This window comes from Lepus europaeus, chromosome 6, assembly GCF_033115175.1.
Source record: "Lepus europaeus isolate LE1 chromosome 6, mLepTim1.pri, whole genome shotgun sequence".
NCBI lineage: Eukaryota > Metazoa > Chordata > Mammalia > Lagomorpha > Leporidae > Lepus > Lepus europaeus.
Genome location: NC_084832.1, coordinates 54,912,572 through 54,927,142, shown reverse-complemented (window position 1 = coordinate 54,927,142; position 14,571 = coordinate 54,912,572). Strand labels below are relative to the sequence as shown.

The window sequence follows — 14,571 nt, the reverse complement described above, 5'->3', positions numbered from 1 at the left end:
GCCATTGACTGCAGTCAAATAAATCATGCTACAAAACTAAGATTTTTTAAAAATGTGTAATATGATACTTTATACTAACTAGATAGTAGATATTACCAATTGTCCCTTTAAGCTTAAGAAATCTGCTGCCTCAGGGAGGAAGTTTTTATTCAGTTTTATCTATCAGTGAGTCTTTTTTCAATATTTTATTATTCACAATTACTGTTAATTTGCAAACTGTTAAGTATGAAAGGTAAATAAATATAAAGTGAAAGAGGTTTAAGTAAAAATATTTTCCTTTTCTACTTAGTAGCTTTCACAAACTTTGGCTAGAAAAAAACTGATTTTAAGCTTTAATAAATAATACTAAGAAACAAAAGTATAAATATTAATTTTTGATTATCTAGTTATTTCTAAGACCAAGTATTTAAGTGCCTATTTCTTAACTTAAAAAAGCATAGGGCACCGGCGCCGCAGCTCAATAGGCTAACCCTCCGCCTGCGGCACTGGCACCCTGGGTTCTAGTCCCTGTCGGGGCACCAGATTCTGTCCTGGTTGCTCCTCTTCCAGTCCAGCTCTCTGCTGTGGCCCGGGAGTGCAGTAGAGGATGGCCCAAGTGCTTGGGCCCTGCACCCGCATGGGAGACCAGGAGGAAGCACCTGGCTCCTGGCTTTGGATCAGTGTGGTGTGCAGGCCGCAGCGCGCTGGCCGCAGCGGCCACTGGGGGGGTGAACCAACGGAAAAGGAAGACCTTTCTCTCTGTCTCTCTCACTGTCCACTCTGCCTGTCAAAAACAAAAACAAACAAACAAAAAAAAACAGGGCAGCATTTTCTTCAAAAACTGACTATAGCTATTTTTATTAAAATGTATTCTACTGGTTAAAATTAATAAATTATATTTTGTTGATCAAATGGCAGCTTATTGCTGCACTAAATTATCCATGCTCTAAGTTTAAAAGCAGGCATAACAAGTTGAAAAATCTATATCTACACTACAAAATAATAGATTATCATCATGGAGCAATTAAATATAGACTGTGATAATATGTCAAACCCAAAATTCTAACAGAAAACTATTAAAAATAAACCACCTTTATAGTCTTAGTACTCTAAATTTCAGAGATTGACATTTCTTACACCATATATATATATATATATATTTCCAGTACATACATTAACAGACTAAAATTTAAGGTGAATAACATCACTAGAAGATGATTAAATCATGTCATATGTGCGTGGGGATCTTCCTATAGCAATTAAGTTCATATAGCAAACTGAATAAATACCAAATTTTACCTTTTCTGTATTGTAATATAAAGATTTCAATGTAGTAAACAAGGGTGGGCAGCCTTTACTGAAGTTAACCCTCAGGAACTTATCCATTAGTTCTTTAAATTTTTCACCTAGAAACAAAAGTGTACTTAGGTTATATTTGATTGGTATAAGCAAGTCTTAAAATAATATTATAAATAAAACAACCACAGGAACAATTATCTCCATATCCAAATTTTAAATCTAAAAAGTCTGCATTATTTCTTGATAATGCCAAAAAGCCTAACACTTAATATCTCAGTTGGTAATTTTATTTTTCTCTAAATCTAAGTTGAAAATACCTTCAAGAGAAGTAAACAAAATGTGCGATTTCGAGCAGAGTGAAAGTAGGCATAACAAGTATCCTTCCCGACCAGCCGACTCAATCCTACTGTCTAAAACTCAAAGCCCTACAGACAACTCAAAATGCTCTGCAGCAGACTACTCTAACCACCCCTGTATTCAAGGAGTAGCCAACATTTCCTCTTAAACACTAGGGGATATTTAGAAATATTTCCCCAAATCATCTTGTGTTTTACTTCAATATGCATTCATTTGTTCATTACACCATTATGTATCAAGCACCTATTACATGCCAGACACTGTTTCAGAGCTAGGTGACACAGCAGTGGCTAAAACAATTTTTTTAGAAAAAGTCTGCCCTAAAAACATACATCAGACATTAGACTGAGCCCTGGGAACATTAAAATTAAAATGTTCCATTTGCAACATAAAGTCAGTCAGTCTCCTCTTATTGCTAAATCCTTACAAAAAATTTTTAGCATCACTGTTTGAAAGCAGAAAATATTGAGAAAATTTTTTATTTTAACTTTAAATATAAAGATGGTTAAGAGTTAATACTTGGGGCCAGTGCCATGGCACAGTAGGTTAATTCTCTGCTGCAGCACCAGCATCCCATATAGGCGCCAGTTCTAGTCCCAGCTGCTCCTCTTCCAATCCAGCTCTCTGCTGTGGCCTGGGAAAGCAGTAGAAGACGGCCCAAGTGCTTGGGCCCCTGCACCCACGTGGAAGACCCAGAAGAAGCTCCTGGCTTCTGATCGGCACAGCTCCGGCCATTGAGGCCATTTTGGGGAGTGAACCAACAGAAGGAAGACCTTTCTCTTTGTCTCTCCCTCTCACTGTCTACAACTCTACCTCTCATATAAATAAATAAAATCTTTTAAAAAAAAAAAGAGTTAATACTTAAGAACATGAATTTGCCCAATGATTTTTTAAAAAAGAAAAATACATATGTCATGAATGATTTAGCCTAAAATAAAAGACTGGTAAAATGAATTGTAAAGAATTTAGGAACCACAACACTGTACAACAAGCCCCAACAATCCCAAGTGTTTTTTTAACTGTTGTGGCTGGTCATCTTAAACAAAACATGAATATGTAATACAATCAGCTGTAAGAAAATTTTGAAGGAAAAATTTAACTCAACTTACTACCAAGATTGTTTTCAATTCATCTGTGAACTTTTTCTAGATCATATACAACATACTGGTCTTGAAATTCACAGATTACCAAGACAACACGAAACTTTGCCTAGGTTAAATACTTTTATGCATCATTACTTACTTAAAAGCAAAAGTCATGGGGCAGGAGAGGCAGGGCAGGGCCAGTGCTGTGGCGTAGTAGGTTAAGCCTCTGCCTACTGGACCAGCATCCCTGATGGGCACTAGTTAGCTTCCTGGTTGCTCCTCTTCCAATCCAGCTCTCTGCTATGGCCTAGGAAAGCAGTAGAAGATGGCCCAAGTGCTTGGGCCCCTGCACGTGAGAGACCCAGAAAAAGCCCTGGCTTAGGATAGGCCGAGCTCCAGCAGTTGGGGCCATTTGGACAGTGAACTAGTGGATAGAAGACTTCTGTCTCTTCTTGCCCCTCTGTAACTCTGCTTCTCATATAAATAAATGAATCTTTAAAAGAAAAAAAAAATCATTGAGCTGGCATTGTGGCACAGCAGGTTAAACAATGCCAACATCCCATATGAATATCAGTTGCATCCTGGCTGCTCCACTTCTGATCCAGCTCTCTGGTAATCTGCCTGGGAAAGCGGCAGAAGATGGCCTGAGTGCTTGGGCCCCTGCCACACACATGGGAGACCCAGATAAAGTCCTAGGTGCCTAGCTTCAGCATGGGCCAGCCCATCCTGGCTGTTGCGGCCATTTGGGAGTGAACCAACAGATGGAAGAGCTCTCGGTCTCTCCTTCTCTAACTCCACTTTCAAACAAATAGATTTAAAAACAAAAATCAAGTGATTTCAGAGTTCAAATCCTTCCAGCACTTCCTTTGGTATACAGCAAAAGTTAATTTTATGGTAGACAGTAAAAGATGCTGTTGCTTAGCATACATATTGCTCCACTTCCCTGCTGTAGGACCTTGGACAAACAATCTGTAACCTAAAAATCCTGTTTCTCCGACATAAAATAAGGCTAACAACATTACTGGCTTCAAGAGCACTCTTCTATGGCTCAAACAAGATGACAGTGTACGGCAAAGAGCAGTATTATAATAATCACTAAGTGTCGCCTATTATTATCTGTCCTAATATCTGGTGGCTATTATACTCCTACGGTTAAGATTCTGTTTTCCAAACTTGCTATCTTCTGCTGAGAAAACAAACATTGGTGTTAGTTTTTGCAGCCCCCATCTTGGCTACTGCAGCAGAAGGTTTCTGACAAATAAATCTTGCTTTACACTGCCTATCCTCATGGAAATCCTTATATGTGAGACAAGAACCAAGATCATTTCCTTTATCATTTTCTGGGTCACAGGCCCTCATGACTCGGATCCAGCTAGAATTTGACTCCAGCCAGTATTGGATCGCCTCACTGGTCCAAAAAGCAAGCAGCCTGCTCTTGCTTGTTTTTCAGAGTCTCACTCCCCTCCATAGTAACTCTCTCAAAAGGTCCCTGTTAAAAGTGGTTAGCACAGTTAGGTTCAGGTGTTAGGCTTGCTGACCAGGCTGGAGCAATCCCCCGGAGAAGAGACTCTATACTTCTCGTCTCAGCTCTGGGAATTTTGGTCCTATCCAACTCATTTTCTTCTTCTTCTTCTTCTTCTTTTTTTTAATAAGATTTATTTATTTATTTATTTATTTGAAAGTCAGAGTTACACAGAGAGAGGAGAGGCAAAGAGAGAGAGGTCTTCCATCCGCTGTTTCACTCCCCAGCTGGCCACAGCGGCCTTAGCTGTGCCAATCCGAAGCCATGAGCTTATTCTGGGTCTCCCACACAGGTGCAGGGGCCCAAGGCCTTGGGTCATCTTCTATGGCTTTCCCAGGCCATAGCAGAAAGCTGGATGGGACATGGAACAGTCAGGACTTGAACTAGCGCCCATATGGGATGCCAGCACTGCAGGTGGCAGCTTTAGCCACTACGCCACAGCGCTGGCCTCCAACTCAGTTTGTTTGTGGGGACTGGCCTCTTGTGTGAGACTGAGAGCAGGTCCTGGAGTGATTATGGAATTCAGGGCAGGATAACACACATGTTCTTCAAAGATAGCTTGACTAGACAACAGACTCTGACAGCCTGATAGTGTGTCGAGCTGAAAAGTGCACTCTGTTCTTTCCTCGGAGATCAATTTGTCAGCGAGATGGGGGGGTGCGCTTTGGAGTGAGGCCATGGGCTCCATACTCTATGTCCCAACAATTTTTTCTTCACCCCAAACCCTAACAAGATCTCTTTTTCTGTTTGCCTCATTCTAGAGGCTCTCCTTACCCCACCGAATCTACAATTCCTACAAACTCAAATTCCTGGCCCCATTAGCCTGTATTTCCTTAGACATCTGGTTAGTTCTGCATCACAGTCTACATATCTCTTTCACGGAGAGGTGGCTTTTCCATCCAGACTCCACCTTAGGTGTAGATCCCCTCATGACCTGAACTTGTGGAGACAGGACCTCCAGTGTGTTCACAGGTATCCCCTTCCTCCTCAGGTCTCTGTCTCTCTTGTGTCCCTTTCTGTCAGGTACTTCCTATGTAGTATTTATCTCTCCAAGGTAGCACAATAGGGAGAATATTTATTCTCCCACTATGCTCCTTTATCCCTCCCTCCACCTGCCTATTTAACAAACTAACTGCTCTACACAGCTTGTACCCTCCCTCCAAACTCTAGCACAAAATATTTTAAGGCTCTTTTTGTGGAGGCTCATTGTCTATTTCAGGCCCATGAGATAGGACTCAAGGCTAAGAGGTGTATAACAACTATTTCTCTTCATGCAAGGGAGCAAAGTGATGGCATACATTTGACCAGGCAGAGGTAGAGTTCTAGCATATACCAGCAAAGGGATCTGATCACTCCCTGCAAATGCTGTTCTGACAAGTACATATCCTAGGTTACAGGCATGGAAGGCTGAGTAAGCATGGGTAATACATGCTAGTCCCAGCTGCACCTTCCTCTCTTCCCTGTGGGCTTCAGGGCATGTCTGGATGGCACAGGCAGTGAGTGTTTTGAAAAATGTCTCAAACTCAGGAACACAAGAACTGAATGATGCTTCTGTTTTTATCCTCTCATTCCAGATAGGAAACAAACCACAAACAGAACACATTCTCTTGGGATGGATCCTTAGATTCTGGAATTCCTTTGAACCCCTAGAGTTTAAAAAAAAAAAATGCTTGATCTTTCTCTGTACCACCACGTAACCAGTTACAAGTTAGAGGAAGGAGAAAGTTAGCCTAAGTGAGAGGAGGTTCCTTATGTACAGGCTTTCTTTGTGCTAAACTGTCCTTGATAGATCAAACTCAATCTGCCCAAGGCATTAGGAAAAAGCTCCACAGACCTGCAATAGGACCTCAAAGTACTCTGGATGACCACTTAAAGGTGGCCACTATAGTCTTTTATAACAACCGAAGAGAGGACCCAACAGCAGAAAGAAAAGATAAGAGAAGGAGTGTGTATCTGCTGATGTCTCAGCTCCAGTGAGACCCGTAGAGACCTGCAAAGTGCTTTCACTGCAAGGGCAGTGGACATTTTGCAAAGGACTCTTGAAAAGGACCCTCAGGCCGGCACCACGGCTCAATAGGCTAATCCTCCACCTGCGGCGCCGGCACACCGGGTTCTAGTCCTAGTTGGGGCGCCGGATTCTGTCCCGGTTGCCCCTCTTCCAGGCCAGCTCTCTGCTGTGGCCCAGGAAGGCAGTGGAGGATGGCCCGAGTCCTTGGGCCCTGCACCCGCATGGGAGACCAGGAGAAGCACCTGGCTCCTGGCTTCGGATCAGCACGGTACACCGGCCGCAGCACACCAGCCGCAGTGGCCGTTGGAGGGTGAACCAACAGCAAAACAAAGACCTTTCTGTCTCACTGTCCACTCCGCCTGTCAAAAAAAAAAAGAAAAGAAAAGAAAAGAAAAAAGGACCCTCAGTCCATGTCCTATCTACTAAAGATTTGACTGCCCCGAAGACTGAGAACTCTGAGGTTCTGAAGCAGTGGCATCCCATGTGGGCGCCGGTTCTAGTCCCAGCTGCTCCACTTCCAATCCGGCTCTCTGCTATGGCCTAGGAAAGCAGTAGAAGATGGCCCAAGTCCTTGGGCCCCTGAACCTGCATGGGAAGACCCAAAGGAAACTCCTGGTTCCTGACTTCGGATCAGCACAGCTCTGGTCACTGTGGTCAATTGAGGAATGAAACAGTGGATGGAAGTCATCTCTCTCTCTCTCTCTCTCTCTCTCCCTCTCCTTCTCTGTATGACTCTTTCAAATAAAAAAATAATTAAGTCTTAAAAAAAAATAAAGCAATCTTATAAACAAAAACAAAGCTGGAGGCATCACAATACCAGATTTCAAGACATACTACAAGGCAGTCATAATCAAAACAGCCTGGTACTGGTACAAAAATAGTTGAATAGACCAATGAAACAGAATAGAAACACCAGAAATCAATCCAAACATCTACACAATCAACTTAAATTTGACCAAGGAGCTAAAAGCAATCCCTGGAGCAAGGATAGTCTCTTCAACAATGGTGCTGGGAACTCTGGATTTCCACATGCAGAAGTATGAAGCAAGACCCTTACCTTACACCTTACCAAAAAAAAAAAAAAACACTCAAAATGGAGTAAAGACCTAAATCTATGACCTGACACCATCAAATTATTAGAAAACATTGGGGAAACCCTGCAAGACATTGGCACAGGCAAAGCGTTCTTGGAAAAGACCCCAGAGGCACAGGGAGTCAAAGCCAAAATTAACGAATGGGATTACGCCAAATTGAGAAGTTTCTGTCCGGCAAAATAAACACTCAGGAAAGTGAAGACGCAACCAACAAAATGGGAAAAAATATTTGCAACTGATGAAGGATTAATAACTGCACTGATAAAGAATTAATAACCAGAATATACAAAGAGATCAAGAAACTCAACAACAAAACAAACAACCTAGTTAAGAGATGGGCCAACGACTTAAAAAGACGTTTTTTAAAAGAGGAAATCCAAATGGCACACAGACACATGAAAAAATGCTCAGGATTACTAGGCATCAGAGAAATGCAAATCAAAACCACAAAGAGGTTTCACCTTAACCCAGTTAGAATGGCTTTAAATCAGAAATCATCAACAACAAATGCTGGCGAGGATGTGGGGAGAAAGGCACACTAATCCACTGCTGGTGGGATTGTAAACTGGTAAAAGCCACTATGGAAGACAGTATGGAGATACCTCAAAAATCTGAAATATAGACCTACCATATGACCCAGCCATCCCACTCCTGAGAATTCACCCAAGGGAAATGAAATCAGTAAACAAGAGTTATCTGCACCCCCATGTTTACTGCAGCTCCATTCACAATAATTAAGACATGGAATCACACTAAATGTCAACCGAAGACTGGATAAAGAAATTATGGGATAGGTACACTATGGAATACCTCATAGAAGTTAAAAAAAAAAAAAAAAAAAGAAATCCAGTCATTTGCAACAAAATGGATGCATCTGAAAATCATCATACTCATTGAAATAAACCAGTCCCAAAGGGACAAACACCATACGTTCTCCCTGATCTGTGATAATTGATAGAGCACCTAAAACAAAATCTGTAGAAGTTCAACTGACACTTCAAGAAAGGATGACTTGAGCTGCCCCTGTCTGTCTGCCGAGGAACAGTTTCGTTTTTTTCAACTTTTTTTTTCTTCAGACTATTTGCTGAACTCTACTTAACACAGTTAATCGTATGTGTATAAAGTCAACTTTAAATAGAACTTGGTAAAAAGTAGGAGTGGGAATAGAGCGATGAGGAAGTCTGTAACTGTAAAGCTGCATAGTTCTGCATACATTCCTACAGACTTACTTCTAAGGGTACGATTTAAAAACGTGTCATGGGACTCCAAATCCCATTAAACTGTGGTAAAAATGCCATTTTAATTGTTAAAGTGATCATATTAAGTGTTAAAGTGAGCGTATAAATAGGACAAAGCCCATGAGAGCATTTCAGGCATGAAGACACTGTAGCAAAAAATGTTCTACATGAAGGATCTCTATGACAGATGCCAGTGGAAATAAGCAGCCATCAAAGAAGTATGTGCTTTTCTCTCAAGGGAGGAGAGAACCTGCACGTTGATTATTGCCTTGTCCAAATACTGACGGAGTTTGTAGATTCAAAAGGCTTTCATAGCCTAGGCAGCTCACGTCAAGAGCCTTGGGTGATCACTGATGTCATACATAAGTATTGATTGTTAAAGTGACAACAGGAGTCACCGAGCACTGACTCCCCATGGAGGACCTCTGTCCTCAATGAGATGTATTGAGAGTTGACTATAAAACTACTTCTCAAACAGTTGTGTGTATCTATGTGTGTGCAAATTGTTGAAATTTTTACTTAGTGTAGAGTTGGTCTTCTGTGTACAAATTTAACTGAAAATGAATCTTAATGGAGAATTAGATTAGACTGGCAAAGAGGGAGGAAGAGCAGTGGCAATGTGGGTGGGAGGGTTGGTATGGTGGGAAGAATAACTATATCCCTCAAGTTGTGCTTTCATTTTTTTTTTTAAGATTTATTTATTTATTTGAAAGGCAGAGTTAGAGAGAGGCAGAGAGAGAGGTCTTCCATCTGATGGTTCACTCCCCAGTTGGCTGCAACGGCCCGAGCTGTGCCAATCCAAAGCCAGAAGCCAGAAGCTTCCTCCAAGTCTCCCATGCAGGTGCAGGGGCCCAAGGACTTGGGCCATCCTCTACTGCTATCCCAGGCCATAGCAGAGAGCTGGATCAGAAGAGGAGCAGCCAGGACTAGAACTGGCGCCCATATGGGATGCCAGCACTTCAGGCCAGGGCGTTAACCTGCTATGCCACAGCAACGGCTCCTAAAGTTGTGCTTTTGAAATTTGTATTCCTTAAAAAAAAAGGGGGAGGGGGGCGCTTATAGGCCAACTTCCTCTCTCTCTCAAACTCTCTACCTAGGCCCTCCTGACTTTGGCCTGCTTGATCTGCCTAGGGGCTGTTCACTACCTCCTCTTCTTGGCCTCAATCATCAGGAAGGGGCTGGGGGAGAAGTGGGGGCAAGGTTGTATTTGTTCACATACAAGAAGGCCCAGCACCTGGTTTCAGTTGGCCCTCCCTATTAAAGGATGCCAGGAGTCTCATTTTCCAGACCTCCTTAGTCTCCATTTTGAAGAGATACTCAGAAAAACCTGTTCTAACAGCATATGACTGGGTTTTTTTGTTTTAAACACCAACCAGACTCTGAAAGGCCATGTTTTCCAATCTCCCTCTTAAGTTTTCTCCTATACTGACAACCGTGGGCACTCTGGCTGCTCTGATTCAAAGAGTTCACATTTTCTTATTTGCTGAATTATAGAAGTTTCTCTGCCCTCCTATTTAAGATTCTTCTGTTGCACAATCATCAATATATGCTTGTTAAAGGAGAGTTCTCCAACTGAATGCCACTGCCCTAAAAAGTATAAAGGTCTGTAAAACCTTGTTATACTTTCTTTTTTTAAACTTTTTTTATTTTTTATTATTTTATTTTATTTTATTTTTTTAACAGGCAGAGTGGACAGTGAGAGAGAGAAACAGAGAGAAAGGTCTTCCTTTGCCGTTGGTTCACCCTCCAATGGCCACCACGGTCGGCGCACCGCGCTGATCCCAAGGCAGGAGCCAGGTGCTTCTCCTGGTCTCCCATGGGGTGCAGGGCCCAAGCACTTGGGCCATCCTCCACTGCACTCCCGGGCCACAGCAGAGAGCTGGCCTGGAAGAGGGGCAACCGGGACAGAATCCGGTGCCCCAACTGGGACTAGAACCCGGTGTGCTGGCGCCGCTAGGCGGAGGATTAGCCTGTTGAGCCACGGCGCCGGCCAAACCTTGTTATACTTTCTAAGACACTACAAACTTAGTTGTTGTAATCATAACTAATTTAAATCCTTTGCGATTTGCAATGTGATTTTCAAAATATTTATGTTATACCTTAACAAAGCATTGTTGGTACTATCCTTAAGTGTCTTCTAGGCTAAACATTTTCCAAGACTCCCAGGCTTTGCAATACTTTGGTAAACTATAACTGTATAAAAGTCATTTACCTATTTCCTACCTGGATACAAAACCTGCTTTAATGTTTTCAAAACTCAGAAACTGCTATTAAAGTAACTATGGGTTAAAATTCTGTATGTTCCTTTAAAAATTATTTAAAGATTTATTTTATTCATAAGTCAGAATTACAGTTAGGCAGAGACAGAGACACACAGAGAATCGTCCATCTGCTGGTTCACCTCCCAAAAGCTGCAACACAAGGGCTTTCAGGAGACAGGAGTTTTTCCCATGTCTCCCACATGGGTTCAGCGACCCAGGCACATTAGCAGGGAGCTGGATTGGAAGTGGAGCAGCTGGCAACTGAACTGGCAACCATATAGGATGTTGGCACTGCAGACAGCAGCATTGGCCCCAAAAGATATTTTTCTTAATTTAGAGATAGTTAAGGATTGTTTAGTATAAGAACTGAAGGAACTAGTACGTAGGAAAGAAAGTTGTGGAGAAAGGTATAAGTATCAGAGTACATTCTCAGTTATAGAAGATTAAGTGAAATTTTGGATATTAATAATTTTTTTTTGATAGAAACTAAAGAAACAACCATGGCTTGGAAGTTGAATGCTGGGTAAGATTGGTTTGATGACATTAGAAGGATATTATTTACAAACTTAGATCTTCTAAAAGATAGCAGGATTACCAGATTCTGTACCTCTTTGCCATATGACGTATTTACCTGTCCTCTGTGATGGATTCATATGCTGAAATCATATGCTATCCTTTTCATTCAAGGTTTTCCTGTGTTTAATAACTAGCCTACGTAATAAAGTTTAATGTATCACAAGGAAGTTTCATGTGTTTTTTTGTTGCCCTTACTGCATTTAATTGCTTTAAGAATTTAAATCTTGGGGCAAGTGCTGTGGTGTAGTAGGTTAAGGTACCGCCTGCAGAGCTGGCATCCTACATGAGTGCCAGTTCAATTGCTGGCTGCTCCACTTCCAATCCAGCTCCCTGCTAATGTGCCCAGGAAAGCAGTGGAGGATGGCCCAAATCCTTGAGCCCCTACACCCACATAGGAGACCAGGAAGAAGCTCCTGGATCCTGGCTTTGGTTTGGATCAGCTCCAGCCATTGTGGCCATTTGGGGAGTGAACCAGTAGATGGAAGATCTCTCTCTCCTTTTCTCTCTATAACTCTGCCTTTCAAATAAAACAAATCTTTTTTTAAAAAATTAAATCTTAATGGAGTTAGCTTTATCTGATTTGAATTGGTCCACAGCTTTTTTGTTTAAGATGCTCAGGTTTATGGCCGGCGCCGCGGCTCACTAGGCTAATCCTCCACCTTGCGGCGCCGGCACACAGGGTTCTAGTCCCGGTCGGGGCACCGATCCTGTTCCGGTTGCCCCTCTTCCAGGCCAGCTCTCTGCTGTGGCCAGGGAGTGCAGTGGAGGATGGTCCAAGTGCTTGGGCCCTGCACCCCATGGGAGACCAGGAGAAGCACCTGGCTCCTGCCATTGGATCAGCGCGGTGCGCCGGCCGCAGCACGCCAGCCGCAGCGGCCATTGGAGGGTGAACCAACGGCAAAAGGAAGACCTTTCTCTCTGTCTCTCTCACTGTCCACTCTGCCTGTCAAAAAAAAAAAAAAAAAAAAAAAGATGCTCAGGTTTAACTTACTTTGCACAAATGGTTTAAACCTCTGAAAATTCTTTCCCATTTACAGCTCCAAAACTGAATCTCTGACATTGAGACTTCCAGCTGGATCCCTAGAACTCGCTGCTGTCCCTCAATGATGCCCCCTTTCAGCATGAAGTAGCCACAGTGGTCATTACCCCCCATATCCCTAACAGGAGTTAGGGTCCATTCTTCTGAGGGGATGGATTTTGAGGAAACAGCAACTAAGTGAGGTCCCTGCAGGAATGAGAAAAGAGGGAAATTTCTAAGAATGTACAAAATGCAGACAAGCACTGTAGCATAGCTGCAGTACCAGCATCCCAGTCAACTGTTCGTGTCCCAGGTGTTCCACTTCTGATCCAGCTCCCTGCTAAAGGCCTGGGAAAGCATCAGAAGTTGGCCCAAGCGCTGGGGCCCCTGCACCCACGTGAGAGACCTGAAAGAAGCTCTTGGCTCTACCCTGAACCAGCTCTGGCCACTGTGACCATTTGGGGAGTGAACCAGAGGATGGAAGACTTCTCTGTCTTTGCCTCTCCCTCTCTCAGCCTGTCAGATAAATAAATCAATCTTTTAAAAAAATGTACAAAATGCATGTTTCTCCCCTAAAGCTACTTCTAACAATACAAAAGTGCTGATCCCACTCTAATGAATTTCTAGTTTTACCATGAGAAAAGAAAGAAGTTACCCATCCTACCCTTCTGATGGCTTTATTGTGAGGAGGCTTGACTGGATCACAATACAGGCCATCTGATGGGTTTTGTCCATACCCTTTGATTGATTCTTCCCCAAACCGTGCTTAAAAGACTCTACTTCAGCCGGCACCAAGGCTCACTAGGCTAATCCTCTGCCTTGCGGCGCCGGCACACCGGTTCTAGTCCCGGTCGGGGCACCGATCCTGTCCCGGTTGCCCCTCTTCCAGGCCAGCTCTCTGCTGTGGCCAGGGAGTGCAGTGGAGAATGGCCCAAGTCCTTGGGCCCTGCACCCCACGGGAGACCAGGAGAAGCACCTGGCTCCTGCCATTGGATCAGCGCGGTGCGCCGGCCGCAGCGCGCCTACCGCGGCGGCCATTGGAGGGTGAACTAACAGCAAAGGAAGACCTTTCTCTCTGTCTCTCTCTCACTGTCCACTCTGCCTGTCAAAAAAAAAAGACTCTACTTCAGTCAGTTTCTTGGGTCTGCCCCTTTTGGAGCCCCCCTCCTGGCTATAGCTGCAGGATGTTTTTGACTTAAATAAATCCTGCTTTGCCAAACAAACAAAAACTAGCATTTTATCTTCCTGTGAGAATTCACGTCTGAATTCCTCTTCTTGGTCAACTGTCTTGGGTCTGTTCAGATGACACTGGCAAATTTGATTTAAAAAATAACATACTCTGAGGCTGACACTGTGGCATATAAGCAGCTTCCTGTGATGCCAGCATCCCATATGGGTGTCAATTCAAGTCCCAGCTGTTCTACTTCCAATCCAGCTCCTTGCTTATGTGCATGTGAAAGCAGCTGAAGCTGGCCCAAGTGCTTGGGCATGTGGGAGACCCACAGGAAGCTCCTGTCTCCTGGCTTTGGAATGGTACAGCCCCGGCCATGTGGCCATTTGGGGAGTACACCAGTCCATGGAAGATCTGTCTGTCTCTCCCTAACTCTGCCTTTTTTTAAGAAAAAGAGACAATGTATTCAACTCTCATTTCCCCATAACACAGAAAGCCTCTTCCATTAAACTGTTAGTGAGACTGCAGCTAAGAGTAAGCTATTTATGTGCTGATAAAAGGACATCTTCAAATACAGAGTAAGTAAAAAGAAAATGCAGATGCAGAACAATCCACATTATCACTTTCATTTAAAAAGGGGGAGGGGTGTGCATGAGAGGGCAGTAAAAAGGAAAGCTGTACATAAACCTCTCACACATTTTTGCTTGTATATACACAACATGTTTTTGGAAGAATACACCATCAACTGATAATAACTGCTGTCTCAAGGAAAGTGAATTTGGTGGACAGAGGAGATTAAAAAGAATTCACTTAAAACCCCTTTTGGACCCATTGTTACTCTATGATACTATCTAAACAAGAAGCCTACACACAGCTACTCACTGTATCCCAAAATTACTTCCTATTTAACCATTTCATAATTTTCTTTATACAAAAAAATACCTTTCCACAAAATAAACTGGT

General features: G+C 43.0%; 1 protein-coding gene across 4 annotated transcripts in view; it reads right to left on the bottom strand.

The window, feature by feature from the left end:
* Positions 1-14,571, bottom strand: part of NAA16 (N-alpha-acetyltransferase 16, NatA auxiliary subunit) — a 93,373-nt gene that overhangs the window by 41,661 nt on the left and 37,141 nt on the right. For all 4 annotated transcript variants that reach the window (XM_062194114.1, XM_062194115.1, XM_062194116.1 and 1 more), the window contains one exon: positions 1,279-1,385. In XM_062194114.1, the coding sequence (XP_062050098.1) occupies positions 1,279-1,385 (107 nt within the window). The remainder of the gene's footprint in view (positions 1-1,278; positions 1,386-14,571) is intronic.